Here is a 26,965-nt window from a genome sequence, read left to right on the forward strand (position 1 = left end):
GCAGGAGTATGTATCAGGGTATGTGTTGGGGGTATGGTGGGAGTATGTATCGGGGGTACGGTGGGGAACCACGTGCTGCAGCTAGGCAGGTCTGGCTCCGTGCAGTCACAGCCTTGCAGCCGGAAACTGCAGTGCAGCTCAGAGTCAGCCTGGCCTGTCCTATCCCCTCCCAGCAGCATGTGGTTCCCTGCTGCATGGCCAGGACCCACACAGCATGGCACAGAGGGGCCAAGCCAAGCCAGGCTGGCTCTGTGCTGCGCCATGCAGTTCCCAGCCTTGCAGCCGGAACCATGTTGTGCTGGGACAGGCCGGGCTGGCCCTGTGCCACGCCATAGGGGTCCCAGTCTTGCAGCCAGGAACTGCACGCTGCAGCCGGGATGGGACAGGTGGGACTGGCTCCCCACCTCCCACCATATCCCCAACACACACCCACACCCTCCCACACAAACACCCACCCTCCCACCATAACCCCTCACTCACCCTTCCACCGCACCCACCATACCCACGCATACACTGAAGTCTCGCACAATCACACTGGGCCTTCTCCGTGCCGCCACATGGTGCTCCTGGTACTCTAGCAAGGAGTGGCTTCTGGAGGCACAGAGCCAGAATCCCGCAAGCCCTACAAAGTGGGGCCATCGCCAGCAGTCCCTCCCTCCCCCCCACCTCCCTTTTAACCTGAATTTCAGCTCTCGGATGAGGGAGGGCTAGGGAACAGCTGCAGGATCACCGGGGCAGAAATCTGTGCTAGCCAGAAGCTTCCAGTCTCTAGAAATTTCTGGGGAGTTGGGCGCAGAGTGGGGTGGGTCAGGTAGGGGTTGGGGGGTCGCATTGCAACCAGAACCCGAGCTGCTTGCTGCTGCAGCTGGCAGCTCCTGCCACTGGCACCTCCTCGGCTTTCAGACAGGCACCCACCAGCAAATAATGATCCTCTAAATTGTAGAGGGGCTCTTCAGGCTGGATAGAACGGCCTGGCAGGCCAGATCCAGCCCGCAGGCCATATTTTGTCCACCTCTGCTTTAAATGATGCCCTAGCCCAGAGGTTCCCAAACATTTTCTTATTGTGTACCCTCTTCCAGATGTACCAGCTGCCCCCATACTCCTGCCAGCATCCATTTTATATTTTAACCCCTTAAATGCCAATTATTATTTCAATGAAAATTAAATCCACCATTACATGATTTCTCCTGCTGACCCCCCAAAGATGTCTTGCCTACCCCCGGGGGTATGCATACCACAGTTTGGGACCCCCTGCCCTAGCACACCTCTGAGAAGACTAGGAGCTGCTTGCAAAAGAGCCAGTAAAGAGGCCAGATCTGGCCCCTTAACAGCCTGAGTTATTCGGCTTTTACCAAGGAATACCAAGGTAAAATGTTTTTCATGACTCTCTCTAGCTTACTGTGGCTCCTAAGAAGGACAATCCAGCCCTTAGCAAGACTCCAGCACAGAATATCCTGTGTGTTCACAGACTGTGATTTCCAGCAATCATGACTCTCTTACCTCAAAACCAAATTTAACGAGGAACTTTTTCCTACAAGAGGGCTATTTTCCTTCCTACCAGGGGTTTTGCTGCCCAACTATTCAGAAATAAAGGCCAGACAGATGGCTATGGCTCCATATGCTTTTCCCATTTATATCTGTATATAAATGGGAAAAGCATATGGAGCCAAATCTTTGCTGGTGCTAAGTGGCACAGAAATGAGTTGGCTGTATTATACCATTTTCATCATGCCAAAATGAGGAAATTAGACTTTTTCAGTGTTTTTTGGTTAAACTTTTAGAAAGCAAATCATCTTTCAGAGACCAAACCTGGAAAATCTCAGCAAGAAGGTGAATATATGGGGGAGAGGGAGGCTTCCCTCAGACTATATGAATGAAATTAACCTTGCAAAAACGTCTAAGCAGAAATGGTAGCTCAAAATATGGCCCGCAGGCCATATTTTGCCCGCCTCTGTTATAGACTTAGGCATGCTTATGAATGCAAATCTGACTGAGCTCACTAAAGCTCCTCTCTGTTTTTACTGTAAGCTGCTGTAATGTTCATTGTGTGTTTCCACAGCTTCTGTGTGTTCCCTGTGAAAAATAATCCAACCCCAAAGTTACAATGGCTTGGTTTAAAAAAAAAAAAAGGATCAGATCCCACCAAAAACTTTCAACAACAGTTAAATAAGGAAATATGCTGCTGTTAGCACTTTTGCTAAGAAGTTTGAGGAAACTATTTTCAAAAAGTTAGGAATATGAGTGAGGAAATGTTAATACTGCCCTAGGCACTGAAGTTGAAGGAGTGTCAGGAAGAAAAATATATCACTTATTATTGAAGGTTAATTTTCCTCAATTTTTCTCAAAATTGCCAAAATTTATTTCTTCCCTTTTGTCCAAGGGATGTGCCTTGGAACAACACAAACAGAACAGAGGTGAATGGATATTCTCTGGCGGAAAGTAGCCAAATATTTAGCGAGGCTACACAGGAAGGTTGGTGGTGTAGTTTTTATATCATGTCAGCATGGTTGAGTCTGGGGCAGCAAAGCAAAAACAAAATGTTTGTTGAAGCATTCGAGTGTGCTAACAGAGTAGGAGATCTGATGCTCCAAGCATTTACTACACCAGCATGATAATTGTCAGAACTTGATATTTTACGGATGGCGGCTTGTTTCTTTTATCTGCTCACAGATTCTTATCGGGTCAGGTTTCAAAGAAAAAATGGGAAGAAAATAAAAAGCCAGCCAGCTTAATATAGAACTATTTAAGTGAAATAGCCCAGCCTTCACTGTGGGAAATATATTTCTGCTTGAAAAGTATTTCTTATGAGATAAGGCAAAAGCAAGTGGAAATTTATCTTAGGACTAAGGCACCGCAGTTGCTTAAGGTAAGTCAATGAATTGTCTGTGCTGCGATTGCCTACCTCCTCCTATTCCTAATGGGCCATATTTTCAGGGATGCTGTGCTTCTGGTACTCCTTCGGAAGTCGCAAGGAAGTGCAGATGCCTGCTGTTTCTGAAAAGTCAGGTTTGTGGTATCTGCATTGGATGTTTATGACAGTGCAGAGCAAGTTTAAAGCATGCCACTTTGCTTTCTGAGTATAAAAGGCTTTTCACAGGAGGGGCTGATATTGCAGAACTACTTGTCAAAAGTGTTCAGAGCTGAAAGGGAAAAGATGCAAAGGGAAGTGACAAGGAAAGTGACAAGCAATAATGCAAAGGTTTGGAAGTGCTGTTAGTATATCTAATCAGGATGTAGGGTCAGATTGGTCCCAGATGCAACTCCTTTGTGTTCAACGTAGACTAGGCGCAGCAGCTGAAATCTGGCCTTTTGTGCTTACATTTGTTTTCATACTCAGGTGTTCAAAACCATCTTGTAATGTGTGTGTGTTTGTAAGTGAGTGGTATGTTTCTGAGAAACCTCACTTTATTCCTGGCTTTTCTAACAAAAGAAACAAATGAACCCGTATGTTTAACTGAATTAAATGTGGCAGATTTTGCTCAAGCTGATGAGAGGTGGTATAATATCCTTTTAGAAGGATCTTTGGGTGCAGCTATCAGGCTAGAATCTGTTCTCTGCTACCGCAGCGTAAGTCGGAGTAACTCTGATGAATGATATGGCTTTAACTTTCATTTACATGGGTTGAGCTGAGAAAACTATCTAGCTCAAAAACCCGTAAGGAAAATGTGCCAAAAATCTGTAATCTCTGTCAACGGGAAGATAAGAACAGTAGCAGAGCGTTACACTGTGCTATTTCTTATCTCATAGAAGTTTGCTGTTAAGAAGAACCAATCTAGTGGTAACACAGTGTATATTGGCAACAATGGGAGAATTTCTGCTGGGCAGATGTTATGCTCGTGTTCTTCACACCAGCAAGGCCCGTGTCCTACATGCTTATCATAGGAATGACATATTTCATCTCGGGGGGGGGGAGGGGGAAGAGGCTGTGAGTGAATGATGTGTGAAGGGCTGATGAATTCATGCAATAAATGAGGAAGGGAAGAATAGTATTCAGATGTCTGTAGTCAAGCAAAGCCCGCTATGAAAATGAGCTCATATAATGAACTCTCCACCTGTGTAAAGAGGAGAGTTACAATGACAGCTAGAGATCCTTTAGGAAATGGATCTAATTCCATTTCTGATTCTATGCCTAGTTATGCTTGTTTCTTAAACCAAATGGGAGATGCATGGATAGTCTAAAAAACCAGCCTCTGGTGCTGGTTCTTGCATGTTTCAACAATGGGAATTCCTCATTTTAATCCATAATTTCCAAATTCTCCCTGCTTCTCCTTGCACCCTGCTCCCTTTGCTATTGTGTAATATTTTGTGATCTAAGGAAACTCAGAATTAAGATGGGATACTAAAAAGGGTGCAATTAGCAGACACCCTTATGCCATTGTCCTGTGGTGAAGAGGGAGCCTGTGGAATGCATTTTCATTATATTAATGACATTTACACCAATGTAAAGAATTGTCCTGTGCCTTTAACACTGCAGCTGTTTCTACTGTTTCTTGTTACGTAGTTAGGGTAAGGGTAATGGTGACTGCAGTCTCCTGCCTGCCAGAATCCCCTAGGTAATTCAACTGAAGGTTGGGATCTTTTCCAAACAAAATTTCCCTGTTACGGCAGCAAGTGAACGTGATAGGATTATAAAACAGGACTATTTTTCACTGCAGAAATGCTTGAACTGACTCCAGACAATTATGCAGCCTGCCATTTTACACATCATCTATTTCAGTCTTACTGCATCAATTATTCCATTAACATTACTGCATACTAAGCTAGAACTTGTCACTGGTCCTGTAGACATGGAAAGGACGGGACATATTTTAGCATAAAAGAGACGTTTACATTTGAGAGATTTTTAAGACACTCATTTCTACAACCTAGCTATCCATACCGTGCAAAGTATTTTTATCTTGTAGCCTGATTAACAGTGTTAATGTCTATCCTAATGTGGTGTAACACATGGCACAATGCTGAAATTTCCATTACTCTATTAGCTGTCAGCTGAACTGGAAAAGACTTGCTTAATTAGAAATATTTTAATAGCTTGATGTGAAGATTAACAGAAATTAGGTGAAAACAAAATGATTCCAGTGCTAAATTTGAATTTTCTCTAGGTTTTAGGCAAACTCCTGAAACAAAAACCACCATGATCAAAATTGTAATTAAGGAAGAAATTTAAATGCACCCAATGGCAAAACTCTGTGGGAACAGCAGACTCTGATAATGATGATAACAACAATAATGCTATGTCTGACATTGATTTTTTTTCGTAATGCCTAGAAAGGAAGTTACTGACGTCGGGAAGCCATACAACCATGTGCTATAACTATAGTGTTTAAAGAGAGACTGTTACACTGGGCAAATCCTTTCCATATCTCATATGGTCACCAATATTCATTCACATCTCATATAATTTCCTTTGCCTCTTTCGGTAATTATCATCAAAGACATGCAGATTGCTGCAGCGTTTCTTCTCCTCACCTTCAGGAGTTTATACCTTTATGACCCTACCCTCCCTTTATTTTGGTGGGATTACCTGACTGTGACTAAAGGCAGCATGTGGGTTGTAAAGGAGATGTATTTTGTCTGACGTTTCTGAGATGACGCACATTGGAAGGTGGGAGAGAAGGGGCTTGTTGGAACAGGAATAGATTCATCATCTGAGAGCTGAAATCCATGATCCATCACTTCCTTTTATCAAATGAATCTCTTTATGTGGGTTTTTACTAAGGTCCACATAGAACCAGGCCCAAGTGGAAATCCCCAACCAGTCCATGATGCACAGAGGTAAATGAAATGTTTTGAAGTAGTTGTTCAACCTATTAGTAGTAGAAATGTTCAGGTTAGATGTCCAGTACCAGGAAAAACTAAATACAAAATAACTACTTTGAAAATGTGATGCTTTTTTTAAGGCAATAGTACCAGTGCTTATGAATTTAGACAGGAAGTGAGAGGCAGGAGCTCATATGTGGCCTTGAGGGAAGATGCGTTTTCCCAGTGTGCACAGGCAGTAAAGGGAGGGTAACGTATCCCTTTTCCTTTGCAAGCATGGGAGGAAGGAGCAGCTTCCACAATTGACTGGCTGAAAATAGGCATGAGCAAGAGACCTGTGAAAACTTGGTGCCGTGTCCCCCTCAGTGCCTTGCCAACAGACCTGGGCCAAAATGGAAGGGGAAATAATCTATGAAAGCTGAACGTTCTGTGTTTATTACTTCAACCTTGGAGCAGATAGGGAAGCAAATTTCAAGTCTCTGAGTTATAATTAGGTTCTTGGTGTGCTTCTGGGGCTCCTGCTTAATACCATGTTAGTGATAAATCCATAGGCTAGCTTTTAACTATTCTGTGGGTGCATCTACACGTGCATTTGATCAGGGATCGGTTTACATGTGAATAAACAACTTGTGAATAAATGCTCCCAGGCAGGCACCTCCACATGCAGGGAAGTGGGAGCAGATTTGCAGTTAATGGCACCAAATTGCTGCTGCTTCCTGAGTCCCTGTAATGGGCTTCTGCAGCCACTGGAGGAACTATAGGCACCTCCTGGGTGCTAGGAGGAGCTGGGGCTGGCAGGGAGCACAGGGCCTGGAGACAGCTGTCTCCTGGCTGAGACATTGCACCCTGCCCCCAAGGGGGCTGCCTGCTACTAGGACAGAGACAATGTCCCCCTGCCCTGGGAGCAGGGAGCTCCTGGCCCTGGCTCTGCTAGGGCAGGGACAGTGTCCTGATCAGGGGCTGGGGACTTGGAAAGAGCTACAGGGAAGAGGCAGGTCTGAGCCCCCTGTCCCATCCACTGGTGGGGCAGCTAGCAGCCAGCTGACTGCTAGCTGCCCCACTGGCAGATCAGGTCATGGGGCTAGTACCTACCCCACCCCTGCAATTGTTTCCAAGCCCTGTGCCTCAAACACCCAATCAGGGCACAGGGCAGGGATCTGCCCCTGACTGGGATAGTTCCCAGTTCCTGCTCCATGATCGCAGGGTGGGAGCTGGAGAGCCTATTCCCTGCTCAGCTCCACAAGTGTGGAGCTATGTTGGCAACAAGCTGGGGAGCCTGTTCCCCGCTTAGCTCTGTGATTATGGAGCTGGATGGGGAACAGTTTCCCCAGCCCCGCCAGCAGGTAGCTCCTAGTACCTGCCCCGTGACCACAGACCTGGTGCTGGGAGATAAGGGTCTCCCAGTGCCAGCCCTTTGGTTGCAGAGCTGGCGCCAGGAGATAAGAATCTCCCAGCTCCCTGCTCCCTAATCAAAATGGTGAAGCCGAGACTGGGAGATAAGTATTTTCCAGTCCCCACTCCCCGATCGCAATCTCAGAGTGGGGGCTTGGAGCTCCCTGCTGCCAGGGCAGGAGGACATAGTCTCTACCTGGGCTTCGGTGGTGGAGCCAGCCTCAGCAGCAGGCAGGTCCTGGGAGCCAGAAGCAATCTCCCGCCCCCCTGGGGGCCAGCTGATTGCAAGCAGATTTGCTTCCAGTCAGGCGTCTACACGAGCTCAACTGCACCATTACTAATCATGAGTAAATTTGCTACTTGCATTCGCAGGTAGTAAATTTACTTGCAGTTAGCAAGGTTTACTACACAGGAAGCATGTACATGCGTAGATGCACATGTTTACTGCACAGTAAATTACATTACTTCTCAGTCAAGCATCTCGTGTAGATGTGCCCTGTGTCTCATATTCTTCATCAGTAGAACAAAGAGAGCATTTCCTTTGGTATCTCGCAGTGGGTGGTAAGGACTTGTCAGGAACGTATTTGGCAGGTGGAGGGTTTGGAGTGCTGTGCAATAGTAAGCATGAATTAAGTAGAAGTCGAACTAGTTATTAACATTTTTTGCCATAGCATGAAGGGGGAAAAATGCATGTAAAGCTAAGCAACAGCTGTTTCTTTATTAATGGACTTTCGCATAATGGGATGTGCTACAGCTCTGGATTTTATGGACTTTTTGCTGGAAATCTCATGAAATGAAAATTTCAGCCCCTACAATGTTTTCATCCTGAGGTTGGGCAGATAGGTGATTCACCATGTCCTTGTTTTCATCACTGCCCTTTTTAAGCTGTGTCAGTTGCCTGAGGCCATGTATGCCTGCTACTTTTGAAGCCTCTGATATGCTTCTTTTATATTCTTATATTTAATGTTCTATATTTAATAATTTACTTCCTTACAAGAGTGAAGTAGGGTGACAACCAGGAAGGACACTTGGGAAATCCCACAGGACTCAGAAATGCCACGGTTGCTTTAAGAATTTGCGTGGGGAATTCCTCTTGCTACTCCTGCCTCCTACCCATCTACGACATTTCTTTCAGAGCTTTGTCACTGGAAAGGTGCTGCTGTTTCTTAATAACCTGTGGTGTCCATGCTCTCATTCCCTCTACAGTATGAGCAGATGGTAAATATTGACCTGTGTATCTTTTGGATATATTCTTTTCTACATGAAAACAAACTTTTTCTAGACATGTTAAGCCCCTCCTAGGTTTATCCAGGTCACTGTTTCATCTGTAGTCCACATGTGTATGGAGCAGAGAGAACAAACTGGTGAGTCTTCCTGTGGCTAATTGATTTACTCATGGTTTAGAGGTACCAGAAGTTCACTAGGCATATTCTATTCACCTTTAATGTTTCTATGCATTAGCTTGGCCACTGGCCAGGATCCATTCCAATTTATTTCAAATTGATATGTTAGCAGCTCTTAGATAACCTGGGGCCTGATTCATCAGTACTCTTAAGGTAGCCCCCATTCATGCAGGGAGCCTCCTGGAGTTCTGGTTATGTTCGTACATCAATATCTCATATGCATCTTGAGGAAATGTCAAAGAATCAGAGCCAAATCCTTCTGGAACAGATTCTGAAACTCTTACTCTAGTTTATCTCTAATTTCGTCCCTGGATAGTTCCAGTGGCTTTAGTGTAACTACCGTGAAACAGGATACCACCCAGTGTGGGTAAAGTTGTCAGAGTCTGGTCCTTTATAAACTACAGGATGTTCTTTTCTGTCATGCTTCTGGATATTTAAAAGGGATTTGTGTAAGTGATAAAAATAGCAAAGATGTCAAATTATTTTAGAGATTGTGCAAATACAAGCTACAAATTCCATAACACATCAAGCCAAACACCTGACTAGCACCAGGCTGACTCGCAGTGGAAACTGGACTTCCCAGGGCTGCATTGCGGGGAGTGTGAATTACCGCCAGATACTTTATGAAAAGAAACCAGCTAAGAACTTAAAGACTAAATCGTTGGCCTCAGTAGAAGGTTTTTTCCTACCAAAACATCTACACCAGAAGCAAAGTGTGAGACAAGGCAGCTTACTTGACTGACTAACTTTTAAACCACTGAAATTCTTGCTATAGGCTTTTCTCAGTGAAATGCCACATTTCCTGACATCAGGGTGCAGGGACTTCTCTCATAATATTCCCTCAGGGTGCACAGTGCCCCAAAGCATGGGAAAGCAGGGATAGCATTCTGCTGACATAGCAGAAAGGTGTTTAAGTAGTACAGAAAACAGGAAAGTATAGAGCACCAAACTGGTTGGTTTTGTGTAATGGGCAGTTCCAGGAAGGATTTGCAGGGATGGTGCAGTTGTGCATAACCTCTGTGTACATAACTGGCACGCAGGAGCCATCATGAACTTCAGTAGCTAATTATAAGTAGGCACCAACCTATAAGCATGCAATAGCTTATTGCTTTACAAGCTCACCTGCTCTCATTAATTTAAGACCTCTAATGAGATGGGGCTTTCTTATAACCCATAAACGCCTACATTTTATGTGGTGCTTAACAACTCTGTTGCTCTGCTCCAGCTGCTAGTGATTTCAAACTTCAAGGCAAAATGTGAATCTTGGCTCCACTGAAGTCAGCCAGAGTTTTGCCACTGATTTCAATAGACCCAGAATTTTCCCCAGCAAGTTATAGCCTATTGCCATGGAGAGTTGTGTAAGGAGGATCCAGCCCAGAGATCTAGTCACCAGTTATTCAAAACAGATCTTTCATTTAGAGTTTTGCATAATGAATTTGTAAAAATGTAGTCTACACTTGCTCTATTCATTCATTCACTGTGCAAAAAGCTGGAACAATGTTTTCCCTAGCAGCAAAAAAAAAAATTCTGTTTGGGTAAATGTGTAGTTCACAAAGCATGTAGAGTCCGCCTATAAAGTAAAAAGATAATTAAACACAAACATCTCCATTTTAAAATGAAGGAAACCAGAGGTGTAAACTGTAAATCAGTTAACAAAGTCTGTTTGGGATTTGCAATCGTATCTGTAAACTATTCCAAATACTATATTGAGTATTATTAGTTGATCAATTAATTATATTACTAGGATACTAAGTCATCCAGTGCCAAATCTTCATTTTCCATTACATCATAATTCTCCCCTTAAATCTTCTAAAAGCTCTCTGTTTCTGGCAGCTGTCAGGAGCTTTGGGAGAAGAGGTGATCTTGGTAAAATCTGTTAGCTGCATACAGATAGAGGCATAGACTCAGATTCATCCTGATTCATAGATTCATAGATTCCAGGGTCGGAAGAGACCTCAGTGGACCATCTAGTCTGAACCCCTGCCCCTGGCAGGCAAGAAAAGGGTCACTGAACCTGGGATCATGTGATCCAAGCCAGATACCTATCCAGTCTCCTCCTGAAGACCCCCAAGGATGGGGCGAGCACCACCACGACTATGCTTTGTTTTGCCCTGGTTCCAGTACGATAAAAGAAGAAATCTGTGTCTATTGTTCCTGTACCATGCCTCCTTGATTGTACATGCATCAGTCTTCAGCTAAGCAGATGGTTTGAGATCCTGAATTTTGCAATGCTGTTTTACTCATCATAGTGCAGTTTCAGACACATATGGCTTATGGCTTCGTTGTTCCACTAACTTACAGAAGAGTTTTCTGAAATACTTAAGGGGAAATTCTCCCTCATGCTCTGGCCATAAAAAACCCTAAAACATGCCAGGCATTTTCCAAGTATAAAGGAGAAGGCTCTGGATTGAAATCTAAGTATCTAGATAACTATCTGCATTGAAGCATAGCCTCACAGAAATGGCGGAACTCCAAAACTGCAAGTATTTCTGCATCTTCCCACATGCCAAGATCTCTTCCCAATGTTTCTTTTAAAGGGTTAAATGGAAGAAATCTGATAAGGGTAAAACCCTAGAATAAACAAGGGCCCGCTAAAATAAAAAGGAAAGGAGGAAGAAAAAACTTATTAAAAGGTCTCATGTTCAGGCTTGTTGGGATTCAGCAAGCTCATTAAAGATGCAGCACCATGCCTCTTCCAATAACAGCATCCCCATAATTAATAACACCCCCTTCAGCCTGCAATATGAAAGTGCTGCGCTTTTCAAAAATTCATTTGGACCCACACAAGGGGGTCTCCCGTGCTCATCTTCTGAAACCTTCACTATCTTAATTTAGAAGAAGTTTGAAGTGTAGAGGCTTGTTATGCACAAATCCCAGGGGTAAAGGAGGTGTTACAAATAGTTGCCTATTACAATGCCTGACCATTTTTTGCAGTCTTGGTTTCATGGGCTGAGATTAAGCACCTCTGGTAAAACAATTCTCTGCAATGGAAAGAAGACAAGATCCTCCCTGTTACGTCTTCCTGTTCAAAGAGATGCTGTATCAACCCACATTCTTGGAAGACAGGGAGGGACAATTTAGTAACTAGCAGGGTTTGTACACACCATGGGGGTTTATTTCAGTTTCATTCTCTCTAAACTGAAGCGGTGAGTCTTTAAAAACACTGCTTCAATTTACGGCGAAGTAAACCCCCGTGGCCTGTACACAAGAGTTGGGCCCGACCCTTACCTGCCTCTCCAGTGGTGGGGTGGGGAGGGCGAGCTGCCGGCCGGCCAAGCGGTCCCTGAGCTGCAGGGGGAGAGGGTGTGAGGTCACAGACAGCATACGCCCCAGTGGCACCCACTCACAAGCAACCGGTCTGAGCGGTCCCAGAGGGCACCACTGCTGCGGACGGATGCACCGGGCCCCCGCACAGCTCAGGCAGGCAGGCTCCGGGGAGAAAAAAAAATCAGACTGGCCACTTTTTTTTCCTTCCTTCAGTGGTGTCTGTCTGCACAGGCTGTCACCAGGCTGCCTGCACAGCCCCTGGGATGCACGGGGCCCGGTGCTTTCCCTCCGTGGCAAACTAAACCACCTTGGAGATGTTTTATTTTGCTGCGTCCCAGAGTTATTTATGGCACATTAGGCCGCCAACACGTGCAAACAGCTGTACCCTTAAAGCAGTACAAAAGGACATTAAGCCTCTTTAAAGGCCAATTCTGTGGCATGTACAAGTGGCCTAAAGTTTCTAGCTAAACAGTGATTCTCAGCAAGGGTCACCGAACTCTGGGGGGCTGCCAGACATTGGTGATGCATAGGGGTTGCACGCTGGTACGAAAAGGCACCGCCGACACTGTTGCCAGTGCCTGCGGGCAGTTGCCGCTCTCCACCCCCCCTCGCCGCCGACACCACCAGCAGCATCTGCAGGTAGTCAGTGATCGCCACTGCCGGCGGTGTCTGCGGGTAGCCAACAACCCCTGATCGGCGCTTGCCACCAACGGCACCATGGCCGACTGCAGGAGCTCCCCACTTACCACCGCTGTGCTCCTGCTGCTGCACTCCTGCCACTGCCAGCGCTGCCGTGCCCCCCAGCTGCCAGGGGCACGCATCGTTCATGCTACCAGATACTTTGCGGGGTGCCACACATTATGAGGAGATAAGCATGGGGTCAGACTTGTCCCTGCTGAGCTGTTCCCTTAGCCCACGTGCCTGGCCCCTCTGCAGGGAGGTATGCACTGTAATAAATGCATTGGGTCTTAAAATTGAGTGCCACTCATTTCACAAAAATGTTGAAGGTGTGCCTCAAGGCCAAAACGATTAAGAACCACTGCACTAAAATATTAGCTTTGTGGTCACCAGAGCTTGGTCATGTGGTGTGTAGCAAATAGGTAAGAAGCAGCTGCCTACAACTTGCCATTGCGGTGACCCTGATATTTCGAGTAGGTTAAAAATGACAGTGAAGTCACCCAGTTAGCCAGGCAGAGAGAGGAAAATGCGTCACTCAGCAGAGTCATCCAAGAAACAGGAGGTGCTAGCTTTTTAAAGCACAGAAGGATTTTGCTCCAGTCAGTGACTCAGACTTCTAAATGAAGCCACATTGTTTAAGCCCAGGCAGAAAAGGGGGAGATAAAGGCTTTTAATTTCTGTGTTCCTTTCATTTATTTTAATTGCTGTTGAATTATAGTTTTAAAATACTGCTGCTGCCTTCTGGAAGCTGGTAATAACATCCCATTTAGACACAATTTTGCAGGTATAATCTTTGTAATATCTCTCTCTCTCCCTTCCCTTTTATGCTATTAAGGATGCTACCACAAAATTTGTTCTTGATTGCTCCTTCTTCAATTGAATCCATCACAATATTCCACTTGTGACATCACAAGCATTTCCAGGCAGTGGTGTGAGGTCATAGACAGAGCATATGAAGCCAGCTGCAAAATAAGCATCTGCCATTGCTATTATTCAGAGAGATTTTAGGACAGCCTCTATTTGGTACAAGTCTTGAAAAGGTGCTGCTGATCAGCAAATCTTGTACAGTGAAACCAAGGTGCACTGAGGGGGGTTAGCATCTGTCGGGAAACTAGATTGTCCCCTCCCAGCTGAAAGCCAGCTGCAGTGGATTCCACAGGATCTCTCTGCAGACTCCCACCCACATCATCCCAGCAAGGTTGAATTGCTGCAGAACAGCCCACAGGGCTCACTCCTGCACTTCTGTACTCCACAGACCCTTCTCATTTCTGGCACAAGGCCTTCCTAGCAACCTTTGAGTGAATGTGCTCAGGATTTCCCCATCCACACTTGCCTCTAGATGTCCTTCACTATTGCCCATTTCAAGGATTTCATAGATTTCATAGACATTCGGGCTGTAAGGGACCCCGGAGGATCATTGCATCCAGCCCCCTGCCCCGGGGCAGGATGTCAGCAGGGATCATAGGATCCCAGCAAGATAGGCATCCAGATGTGTCTTGAAGGCGTTCAAAGTGGGTGCTTGAACGGCCTCCAGCGGCTGTCTATTCCTAGCGTTGGGGGCTCGGACAGTAAAGAAGTTCTTCCTTATGTCCAGCCTGAATCAGTGATGGTGGAGTTTGTGACCATTTGATCTTGTCATCCCTTCGGGACTCTGGTGAACAGACGTTCCCCCAGCTCCTGGTGAGCACCCCTGATAAACTTGTAGGTGTCCACCAGATCACCCCTGAGCCTGCGCTTTTCTAGGCTAAAGAGCCCCATTGTTCTGAGTCTCTCATCGTAAGGTCTGTTTTCCTGACCTCTGATCATGTGCGTGGCTCTCCTCTGCACCCTCTCAAGCTTCTCCACATCCTTTTTGAATGGTGGAGCCCAAAACTGGATGCAGTACTCCAGCTGGGGCCTCACTGAGGCTGAGTACAGTGGGAGAATGACGTCTATGGATGCAAGCCAGTGTTTTGCTCACTTTACTAGCTACAGCATCACATCGAAGGCTCATGTTCATCTTGTGGTCAACCACGACCCCCAAGTCCCTTTCATCTGTAGTGCTAGCCAGTGTAGCACTATTGAGCCTATAAGGATGCTGCAGGGTTTTCCTCCCAAAGTGGAGAACCTTGCATTTTTCATTGTTGAACACCATCAAGTTCTCATCCAACCATTTCATAAGCCTGTCAAGATCCACCTGGATCACCCTCCTGTCCTCAGGTGTGGATGCTTTACCCCAGAGTTTGGTGTCGTTGGTGAACTTGGCCAGTCTGCTTCTGACACCAATGTCCACATCATTGATGAAGATGTTAAACAGTATAGGCCCTAGGACAGAGCCTTGAGGGACCCCACTGGTGACTGCGCACTAAGACGATTGGTTTCCGTCAACCACCACCCTCTGGGTCCTACCGCGGAGCCAATTCCCCAGCCAGTGGATCGTGGTGAGGTTGAGGCTGCAGTTAGCCAGTTTTGCTAAGAGATGATCTTGGGATACCAGATCAAAGGCTTTTTTAAAGTCAAGATATACAACATCAATCTCTTCCCCCTTGTCCAGGTGATAGGTCACCTGGTCATAAAAGAAATTGAGATTGGTCAAGCAAGACCTACCCGCAACAAACCCATGCTGGGTATCCTTCAGGATATTGCCTTCAGCTAGTCTGTTAAGGATGGCCTCCTTGATAATCTTTTTCCAAAACCTTCCCCAGGACAGAGATCAGGCTGATGGGCCTGTAGTTTGCCAGATCTACTTTCCTCCCTTTCTTGAAGATTGGCACGACATTGGCCTTCTTCCAGTCTTCGGGCACTTCACCAGAGCACCAGGAATTTGAGAGCTCAGAAGGGGTACCTACCACTCACCTCCCCAGCCGGCCTGCCTAATCTCTTAAAACAAGTGATTCTCAACTAAGGTGCTGTTTGAGGAAATAAATGAGGTGTGAGGAGCTAAGCAGTAAGCACAGTTTCAGGCTTGCCCCTATCTGGCCAATCTCTTACCCCCTCTACTACTCCCTTCTGCAAGGAGGTAATATATAAATGAGTTTTTGAAATGTGGTGCCACTCAATTCACAAAATGAATCTTGATTCCTGTGGAAGTGTCTCAAATCCAAAAAGGCTGGGAATCGCTGGTGTAGACACGAGATCCTACTGAGAAATCTCTGTGGAGTTAGCAATGGATGGAAGTCAGTGCTCCAGGGGTGGCTGGTGTGATGCTTTTGCAACCAAGGAAGGGAATATAGCAAGATAATCGATCCAGATTAGCTGTGTCATTATGAAGTCCAAGTGGAGGCTACTGCCAGGGCGGGGATTGCTGCTGGGTCAGTGGACTGCATATGGCGGGTATGGTATTGACCTCAGTGAACTAGATTGAGTTTCCTTTCCACAGGGGAGTAGGCAAATGCACCTTCTGTGCAGAGAGCGAAGGAGCACGATTCTTGCTACTTACATGAAATGACCCTTACTGACCCAGTAGCTTTGAGTGCTTTCTTGGCAGACCCAGGTCTTTGGAGAATATGGATTCTTATAAACAATGATATTTGTCATGCAAAAACCCCTTTTTATTAGAACAAGGGAACTTGCTCATCTAGGCCAGCCATAACACTTAATTCTGAATGCAATTCTTTTTATATCACCCTTCCTCCATTAGAAGTATGCACTGCTTCCAAAATTTAGTTTAAAATTAAAAAAACCAAACCCTAAAACCAATAATGAAATTTCTGTGACATCCAGTAGAAATAATTGCTTTGTGATAAATAAACATTTTCCCACATCCCAAATAAAGGAGCACTGAGAACTGGAGAGTGAAAGGGACTTCATTAAGCTTGGAGAAATATGAAGAGTAAACACTTCTCTGCAGTCTGGTGTTTAAATCAATAATGTCCCTTTAATCTTGAATTTCAAATGAAGCATTGTGTGCACTGTCTTCCTTTAATCCCACACACACACTTCAGAAAGCAATGCTATTTTTCTGTCTACTGTAGATTTTTGTTGCGGATTCTGATGAATAGAAAATCAGTGCCATTGAATGTTAATGATAAAATCTTACTGTCCCTCTGGCTTTTGATAACATTGTTCCTGTATCATGAGAATGGTATCATGATTTCAGTATCAATATTTTTCAACCAGCAGCTTGGTGCTAGTGCTCACTAGCTGTTATCAGTGTTTGGCGCTATTCCTTAATACATTCATAGCTAACAGCAAAATGCAGCATTTAGAACAAATTAGTGATTTCCGAGATATCTGTTGGTATAAATTTTTGTTGACATGTGCTTTCTCTTGGGGTTTTCCATGGTGTTCTAGACTAATTATTAAATGTAATTAGAGAGGCTGACTGGAATAAACCAAAATGGAAAACAAACTTTTAAAATGATTCAGGCTGATTCATATATAAGTAAGGGACATGAAATATTTATTAGTTTCACCAACACGCCGAGATAAACAGGACACCATAAAAAAATGAAAAAATAAGATCTACCATGTGACTTTAGAATTAAGTCCAGAAATAAAAATAGCAAAGTAAGGTGCCAGTCACGTCAGTTATGGACAGGTCTGCATTGGAATGGGTCTGTATCATCCAACACAAAATAAGATCGAACTTCTCCTGGAACAACCAGGTTTGCAGGGCACAGCCTTGTTTGCCAAGTGATCTCTTCTGACTGTCTGTGTCTGGAGGCTTTGCACATCGATGTCTTCTCATTGTGTTCTTCCTCCATTGGGCATCAGTGGAGCAGCTGGCCACAGTCTGGTCTTGAAGCTGCAAGATCTGCGCATTTCAAAAGTGGAACATTACTCCAACAATGTTGTCTTGATAGTATTGAACATCCGGTATATTCAGAACACTCAGTCACAGAAAAACCTAGGTTAAGATTGATATTCGATCATTGAAAAAGAAATGGGGACTATGACACATTGCTGGTAAATACACAAGGCAGCCGAATTAAAAATGGCCCAGCAGTTATCTTGGGGAATCTCATTATCTTATGAAGTCTGGATCTTGTGAGCTGAGTGTGGCATTATGATAGTCTTTTTGTAGATAATTTCCTATGGGCTTTAAAAAAAAACCAATATGGGGGGAGGGCTGGGAAATCTGTGTACTATGGGCTTAGTTAGTTGATCATTAAGCCCTGTTCTGCATATTCCCTTCATAACTTGGTATCTGTCTGTGAGGGGATGGGGGTGCGTCACCTCCCGTGAGTCCCCCTATCCCCGGATGGCCCCTGGAGAGGAGGGGGTACATGACGGACCGTCCCTGCTTCCGCCGATCTTGCCTGCCATGACTTGATGGAATATGGGGGTTCACCCGTACGGGGAAGCTGGCGGTCCGGATGGGGTACCTCGTCTCCAAGGTCCAGGGGTCCTGAGGGCTCCTCCTCCCCTACACCCTCGCCCGGTCCTCCGGGGTTAGCCTCCGTTAGGGGCTCCCTTGTCTGTGTCCTAGTCCTGCAGTGGGGGGCGGGGCACCCTCGCACTGCCGGACCCTCTCCAGGAGTCCTTACAGCACCTAGCCTACCCTGGTGCCGATTGCTCCTCTAGCTCTGGGGTGTCCTTACCCCTATGGATTGTCTCTCTAGACCCAGGGGGGGGCTACGAGGATTGCCTCCCTGCCCGCGGGTCTTCTTCCACAGCCAAGCGGCCTGCAGCCACCAGAAGAGTCCCTCCGTCCAAGCCTCCCTTCCCAGTTTCCTCTGGCACGGCGGCCGCTGGGCCCCTTGTTACCTTTGGCTCGTCGAGGGTCGCTGCTGCCTCGGGCCCCACAGCTCCCTGCCCCGCTGGCTCCTGCGGGGCGGTCCTGGGCTCCGCAGCTCCCCGGGCTGCTGCTGCCGGCTCCTGCCGCGTGGCTCCCGGCTCCGCGGCTCCTGGCTTCGCTGCCGCCGGCTCCTGCCGCGTGGCTCCCGGCTCCGCAGCTCCCGGCTTTGCTGCCGCTGGCTCCTGCCGTGTGGCTCCTGGCTCCGCAGCTTCCGGCTCCGCAGCTCCCGGCTTCGCTGCTCCCAGCTTCGCGGCTCCCGGCTTCGCTGCCACCGGCTCCCACCACGTGGCTCCCGGCTCCGCAGCTCCCAGCTCCGCAGCTCCCGGGGCAGGCTCCGGCTGGAGCCTCCGTCCTCCCCTGCTTGGGGTAGGTGGGCTCCTTTTATTCTCCCGGGCCAGTCCCTCTCCGGCCTGATCCGAGTTCCGGGAAACGTTAAGCTCCCGGCCAAACTTCCGGGTCAGGCCCCGGAAGTTGGGCGGAACTCCGGGGTTCCCTGCTCGACCCTGGCCCCTAGGGGTCCTGGCCCCCTCACACTGTCTATCCATCCTTCCTCCTATTGATCACATTATTACACCTTTATAAAGAATCTATAATAGTAAATTACTGTTTAAAAACCCCCAAAAGTACAACGCAAGCTGACTTAGTAAGGGAGGGGCTGCACGGGATAGACAATTCTCTATCTTGCTTAGACATAATCAAGGTCTCTAAATTCATGTATATTGTTAGTTTTCTATTATACTTTGTGTTGAATGTTGGGATGTTATGATGAGGGCAGAGGGTTGGAAGGCATTCAGTAGCAAAAACATCTGTGCTGCCCTTCATCTCAGAGCTTAAAAATTCCTTGAGTGAACTAACACACCCTGAACTGGCTCTGCACAGTGCATCTGTGTTGTATGCTGCTAGGACCTGAAGGATATTTTCTATTACATTAAATGTACACACCAACCACAAAGACATCATCATCTAACCACCACCAGGCCAAAGCAGTGGCCATCACCTGCCCATCTAAAGCCTTCTTGCAAAAGCCACTGAAAATGTGAATGAGAATTAGTCGGGTAATGTTGATGAAAAATGGAAATAGAGGTATCTTCATGACTCACCCACTTTCTGGGAGGCTGCTGGTTGCTACTTCAGGCTGATCTGAATACAGACTACTGTGCTGGAGCAATCCTCAACTGGAACAGTTGTTCCTTCCCTGCTTCTGCACTCCTTACCCATGGCTAGCAAGTTCAGATTAGTTTAGTCAGAGCATCCATTCAATAACTTTCCAGCATGAAAGAAAAGCAGTGGGAGCAGAGATGCCTTTGTGTCTCTTAAAGGGACCCTAATCCTTTTGACTGTCTTTATACATTCTCCAGGGTTTGTGGGGGAAGGGGAGGACACTTTAATTAAAGCAGCTCTCAGAAGCCAATCTAATTAAAGCACCCTCAGCTTCTCATAAATTCAATATGGCAGTGGGGGCACTTCAAAGCTCACTTTCTGGTGCTACCATTTTGAAGCACAGGGATACTGAATCGGCATGATGCCGAGGCTGCTGGAGCGTGCTAATTAGCAGACTCTAGCAGACTCAATTAATCGAGTCAGAGCAGGCATTGGATGCCTGTATAGGTGCCCCTAATGAGCAAGTCCATCCTTAGCGTGTTCTCCCCACCATTTCTCTGCAGTTGTGATAGGATCTCTCAGAACTTCCCAACCAACATTTTCCTCTCCAGAACAATTGCAGTATTATTTAGCACTTCATCTGCATTTTCCAAGCATTGTATAAAGGTGTAAGAGTGGGCCTCAGAGTAGAAGCTGTTGATATGCTGCTAGGTCAGGCAAACAGATCACAATAGCAGGTCTGAGTGTGTAACTCTCTCCGAAACACACTCATGGACATATTCTTCTGGTTGTTGCAAAATGATGACTCGGATTAATTGCAGTTTCTAAGAAATCACACAGGAGCATTACCATGTGTCACTGTGTAATTACCACTGGAGTCGCCATGAATGTAGTTATCTTGCTGTTACTGGGTAATCGCATCCATTATTTCACTGTCACGGTGTAGTTATGTTGTCACAACTGTAGGTACAGTGGGGATGGCAGAAGACAGCATCCTTCCTGAAGAGCATTACTGCTACTTATTCATACTTCAGGTAGCATCAGGAGACAGATTGGGATTGGGCCCCACCCTACTAAGTGCTGCACAGCATAGAGGGAAGCATAGCTGGTGTCTTGAAGAGCAAGCCATAACCTCTGTTTGTCTCCAAAAAGAGACAGGAATGTGGGTGAGGAATAATGAAGCAAATGCTGTTGAGATCACCTGATTATAAGCTAACTATGCCCATATCATGACTGATACGTAGAAAGAATAAGGTTATTACCAGGTGTCAAGGACCTTGGTATTTCCACCTAGTGCAGGAATGGGTAGTCTTTCAGAGTCACAGAACTTTTCCGATGTTCCTATTGCCATGAATGGAGCCACCCATATCCTTAGGATCTTCTGTGAAATTGCTGGGCTTGTGTTCTGAGCACATAACTCAGGGATAATATGGTGACATCATTCACTTTAGTTAGAAACCGTCCATTCCTTCGTTGCATCCAGAGCCAAAGTGTGAATGATGAGGGTGGGTGCCCCTAGGGTGAAGAGACTGAGTGTGCAGATAGCTTCCTCTCCCATTATTTCCAGCACAGAAGCCAGTAACAGTTGCATTTCCCATGCTCTACCAAGCACAGGCTCTTCTTGATAATGCCTGCTGCTATACAAGCCACTCATACAGGGAAGACAGAAGGGAGAACCAGGCCCACAGTGCTGGTCAACTGTGGAGGTGAGCACATGCTTTATCTCTTACAGGGAAGCACAGTGAATATTCTTCTCCTGTGAGGGAGCTTCAGGAATCAGCATCCCTTAGCGAGGCAAAATGCTTCTCTCGGTCCCACTGTAACACTATTGGAGGCTCCAGGAGGGAAAACCTACACCAGGACTAGGAATAACCTCCCATCTTATTTAGCTAGTAGGGAAGAAGGCAGTCTATGGCAGGGACTGGCAGACCCTGGCACATGTGCCAGAGCATGGCACGCGAGGCCATTTTCCTCGGCACACCACAGCCGACCTGGACTCTGGGCAGTTTCTGCCAGCCATGCCCAGAGCCAGACCCAGCTGGAGCCAGGAGGCTGCAAACAGCTGCATGGGGCTCTGCAGCCCTGGCACCAGTTCTGTGGCTGCGGCAGCTGTGCGTGCGCCTGTAGGCACGTGGCCAGAAAGGGACCTGGGGCCACACAACACTGGCTCCTTCCCCCACTGTCCGCCCAGAGGCACGTGTGCAGCTGCCGCCACCACCAGGGCTGCGGAGCACAGCACAGCTGTTTTCAGCCTTTCAGTGACCTGCTACAGCTGCCCAGAGCCTGGGATGGCTGCAAACAGCTGCACTGGGCTCTGGAGCCCTGGCACTGGCTCCGTGGCGGTGGTGGGTGCACACGCAGCTCACAACGCATGGCGGGGAAGGGGCTGGGGCAGCGCAACCCTGGTTCCACCCCCACTGCCTGTCTGGAGGCACGCATGCAGCCACCACCAGAAATGAGGATTGGGACCCTTGCGGCTCCCCCATCTCTGGCACGCCATGTTGAGGCACGGGTAGAGGTTGGGGTGATTTTGGCACTCTGGCCAAAAACTTTTCCGATCTCTGGTCTATGGTCATTTTATACCATCATCTTTTATCTCGGTCAGGCCAATCATTTACCTCCTGTGACATAGGAAAGGAGGCCAAAGACTGGGCAGCAGCCAATCTGATTCACCTTCCTGCCCATGTAGAGCATAGTCCATCCTGAAACTAGACATGCCCCCAAGACATTGCTCCCAGAACCTGCCCACTTGGCCAGTGGCATCCTTTTTGGAGCCTTGGGTTTGCTCATTTTTCGTGGCTTCTGCACTTTTTCTTGTACTAATTTGGGAGCCAACCAGCAGAGCAGAGCTTGATTTTCTGCACAACTTATGTAACGTCACTTCAGGCATCACAAAAATACTGGTGGGACTCTCGCTTACCTGCCAATCAGAAGAATCAAGGGTTATTTCTATGTGCCACTCTGCTTCACACTCCCTACCTCACAGGGCATTTTGGTGGGAAAGGAGCAGAACAGCGAGGGTTGCCTGCCCTGGAGTCTGACATTTCCACAATTTCCGGGTGCTTGTACACATGCTGAGACACTGCTCTGACACGCTGTAATTACTGTGCGGCAGAGCAGACTCAATTAATCAAGTCTGCTGGAGCGTGGTAATTACTGTGCTCCAGCAGACTCCAGCATCTCTTGGATCATCATCCCTGCACTTCAAAATGGCGGCAGGGGCGTCTGAACTAAAGCTTGTTGAATGAGCTTTAGTTCAAGTGCCCCCACCGCCACTTTGAAGTGTGTGGATGCTGGAGTCTTGGAGTCACTCTAATTAAAGCTCTCTAATTCAAGCGCCCCCCACCCCCAGAGTAGGTACAAAAGTGCGCCCAGATGCCGGTGTCCTTGATGGAGTGTATTTGTGGCCCTGCAGGCCGTGCATTGCTTCCATTCCATCTTGGCTCCATATGGCTCCAACAAAGCAAGGCGAGAGTCTGGAGCACATTAGGCTGTAAGATGCTTATTTCCACCCATTTAGGAAAGTGAAGTAGAGAGAGGAACTATCCAAAGTTATAATAAACCAGACTCTTCCTGCTGTCCATCTCAGACATTCCTGTCTGTCTCGTCCTCCTCAATGCCAGCAAACTCTGAGCACAATCAGAGATAAGTAGGGAGTGTATTCAGCCAGCCGAGACCCTTCTGCACTAATCTGTGGATGGGTTGCAGCACAGAACTCCCAGACTCCTTTGCAATGTCTTTCCACAACCTTTCATTACTGTCTGCCTGTCGCATGCTGCCCATCTTTCCCCTGTAAGGTCTAGCTTTTCCTCTCCCTATTGAATGAAGTGTTATGGAAAGATTAAGTCACAGGGAGAAACAGTACTTTCTCAGATGCACCTTGTCCTGGAGCAGATTTGCTGCTCTCATTCAGACTGTACTGCATGCTGACACTCGGTGCAGGTGAGAGTCTAAATAGCGTTCCCTTCCCTTGTGTGACCTGCAGACAGGCCAGGCAGACGTTCCACCTCTGTGCCCCGTTCCCCTTGCCCAGGGGATGCCTGGCTCCTTGAAAGAGGGTGCAGCTAACCTGTGCTGTCTCCTACCTACTCGCTACCCTTCACAATGGCCAGAATGTGCCATCTGCATGCCTGGGAGCTATGAGGCACATCCTGTGATGCCTCTGGGCCAGTGCCTGGCTCATTTATCCTCTTCTTCTGTCTGTGCCTCTATGTCCCACTTAAGCTCTCAGCATTTACAACCATTTCCCAACCTCATGGCCACAATTTCCCGTGTTTACTGTGGCATTCCACGATCTGTGCTCTGCTGGGTAGCACCTTACCCTTCATGTGCTCTCTTGCTTCTTGGAAGGCTCTCTTGGAGGCATGAGTAATGATATCACATTCTGGCCCATGACCTTTAAGGGCCACATCTGCACTTTACAAGTAGCCTAACAGCATCTGTATCAAGATGATGAGGAATCTAGCTTGTCAACACGTGCATAGATCAGAAAGGTCACACATCACTGTATTTTGCAACATGGTTCTTTTTTGCCCTCTTCCCCCCCACCAAATTGCGCTTTTGTGCTTGATCCGCCTGGAATACTCAGTGTGCTGTGCAATGTCAAAGCAGCGCAGACATCGAAGAGCGAAAGGGTTGCCTTGTGTGTAAATTAAAATTGCAGCAGATAGGATTGTTGCCAATTAAAAATAAAATGAATGACTCTGCTCTCTCCGTAGGTGACCTGTCTCCACGATTTCTTTGGGGATGATGATGTGTTTATTGCCTGCGGTCCAGAAAAATTCCGCTATGCGCAGGATGATTTTTCTCTGGATGAAAGCGGTAATGTTCAACATGTTCTTCATTCTGTGTTTTACCTTTGATTCCCATCAGGTTGCATGTTTTGGAGAAAGGCCCACAAATATTATATGTACAGGCAGTCCCCGACTTACAGCATTTCAAGTACATTGTGCACTTACAACATTTATAAAGTGACACCCTGTTTCTACTTTCTGGCATCAGTTCTGACTTTACAATGCTTGATCCGATGCCAGACCACGCCAGCGAACAAGTTCGCTGCATTGCTCGTCTTCCTGGAGAACATCTGTCCAAACTTTGTTGGCGCTTTCTTTAAGAAAGCAGACGAGACTCCAGAAAACCCTGCAGCCAAGACTCCTGAGAAGACTCCAGCCAAGATCTCTTCAAAAAATCCGGCAAAATCACCTCAAGGAAGTCCTTCCAAATCAATATGATTGCCATTTACAATATAAATACATGAATGCAGCTATATTACTCATCTATAATTGATTGAGTACAAAATTCTGGGGTATTTTTGGTGAAAATAGGGTTTCGGGCCTTGGTTCAGGAACCAATCCCTCATTTATAACATTGTTTCCTATGGGAAAATCAGTTCTGAGTTATGATGTTTTGACTTAAGACATGGTTTTCAGGAACCAAGTGTGTCATAAGTCTGAGGACTGCCTGAATGTAAGTATGTATGTTAAAAAAAAAAAAGATTTAGCATGTGTAATTCAGGTTCCTTCTGGTTTATTGAAGTCAGTGAATATTGTAATCTGATGAATACTGACTTATTTGCCACAAGGCAGAATAGGTATACTACTCATTACATATGCCAACATTTTATACTAATTGACAAGCAACAAAATCTGTTAGCCAGTGTCCTCACTGTTATGTCCAGATGTCTCATTTTTCCTGAGTAATAAGCATGAAAATTGACACCCAGTAATTGTCACTCTTGTACTTGAAATAGGTAGTGTGTCTATAAAATGGGAGCAAGGAGAGTTTTCATAGAAAATGCCATACACCACTATATGCTTGTATGGGTTGAAGAAAATGCCTAAGTGTTGAAACCCAGTGGGGAAAAAAATAGATGATGTCATCCCTTTTTTGGATGACATCACCACTGTGTGTCTCCAGTCCAACCGCAGCAATGCATTTATAGGCCTGCATGTCTCTATGATAAATGACAGCCTGAAATCTCTACTAGCAAAGAACACCGATAGCTTAATTGTAGAGATTCACTAGAAATTTGGTAGGTGCCAGCAGTTATCTAGTGACTATAGGCATCTAGGGCTTATTTGTCTGCTAGTGTCCATTTACAGTGGCAGAAAATGTGGTTCCTAAACTTGCAGTTCCCTGCTTCCTCAAACGCGCAAGGTACTTAACTCTCCTGTGTTCATCAGTTATGTACTCTTCTATGCCACCAACCCAATGCAGTGCAAAAATCCAAACAATACTTTGTGTTTGATAACAGTGACAGTGTAAAGGAGCTCTGACCTCCCTGTCCGGAGCCAGATTTTACTTGGCTCTAGTATTTTTGACCTGCATAACTCTGTTTAAATGCTGTGGAGGTCTTGGTGTCTCAAAAACAGCTTCCAAAATTACATTGAAGCTTTGCAGAGCAGAAAAGAATCCCTTGTTCAGCTTCAGTGTGTCTGTAACCTGAACTTTGTTTATATTTTAATATCACGCAGTTCAAGCTCTGGGGGAGTTTCCATACTGTAAAACAGTTTGGATGAAGTCCTAGCAGAGCAGCTTAACAGGAAGCCTAGATTTGTGTGTCTACGCCCATGGATGCCGCACATTTTTCCAGCTTGGCCGTCTTTTAACAAAAATAACCCTGGTCTGGCTTCCAGAGGCTGTGAGCACTCGCTGCTGCCATTGATATTAATAACAAGGGCTGCAGATGCTCAGCACCTCTCCCAAAGAGATGAAGGTCCATTTGCTTTCTGCATCTGCCCACTCTTCAGCACCTATTTCCGCGTTGCACATTGCACAACACAGTGACTGGGGTTGTGGGGGAGGATCTTTGTGTTTCCTGAGGTCTTGCAGATGAATGTCACTTGTTCAGATCTCTTCTGTCACGGGCACTTCTGCCTGCCCATTCGGAAGACATGTGCTCGGATCGCTGGCTGTCAGGTCCTGTCTGATGGGAGACTAGGAGACAAGATGAGAAATAGCACAAGAAATGTTTTTTGTCATCTTTTTCCTCCTGAATTCTCCTCAGAAGTTCATTCTTGTGTTTCCTATTGCTGAGCTCTTGCGCTCTTCCAGGATTAGCTTTCCCTGTCTCTTTTATCCCCTCTGATCTTGGCAGCATCACCTTAGGCCACAAGAGGCAGTTTCAGAGCCAGCTTATTAAAAACTCTGGAAACCCTGGCTGCTTTGAAATCGATAGGAGTTTTGCCACTGACTTCAATGGGGTCAGGAGTTTACTCACCGTTTCTGGGTGTCTCTGTCTAGGTACACACAATGGTGGCCTTTAATAGATCAAAATTCACCAATGGTAAAACTGGGTGAAATGTATTGGAAGCATCTTTCTTTTTTGCCCAGAAAAATCAGTTTTGAGCCAACAAAACATTTGACAAAACCATGGAGGCTCTTTTCAGTAAAACACTCTGCAAAAGGCAAAATAAAGCATTGACCAGTTTTTCGATGAAATGTTTTGAGTTTTTAATTTGGAATAATGTTTCCTTTAGAAATTTGCCTCACTTTTACTAACAGTTGTTTTAAGAGGAAACACAGAATTCCTTTTTTGATTCAAAAGAAAAAAATTACTTTTCCTCTCTTGTAGTTTAGTCTCTGAACAGAAAAATCAGTTACCTACGGAGCTCTGACCCACGATTTGCGCGTGGTGTCGTAAGAG

At 46.3% G+C, this 26,965-nt stretch overlaps 1 protein-coding gene across 4 annotated transcripts in view; it reads left to right on the top strand.

Moving 5' to 3' along the window:
- The window catches only part of DCX (doublecortin), a 116,257-nt gene that overhangs the window by 59,549 nt on the left and 29,743 nt on the right, over nt 1–26,965 (top strand). For all 4 annotated transcript variants that reach the window (XM_019540398.1, XM_019540399.1, XM_019540400.1 and 1 more), the window contains exon 4: nt 24,039–24,141. In XM_019540398.1, the coding sequence (XP_019395943.1) occupies nt 24,039–24,141 (103 nt within the window). The remainder of the gene's footprint in view (nt 1–24,038; nt 24,142–26,965) is intronic.

Source organism: Crocodylus porosus, unplaced genomic scaffold (assembly GCF_001723895.1).
Source record: "Crocodylus porosus isolate Cpor-Errol unplaced genomic scaffold, CroPor_comp1, whole genome shotgun sequence".
Classification (NCBI taxonomy): domain Eukaryota; kingdom Metazoa; phylum Chordata; order Crocodylia; family Crocodylidae; genus Crocodylus; species Crocodylus porosus.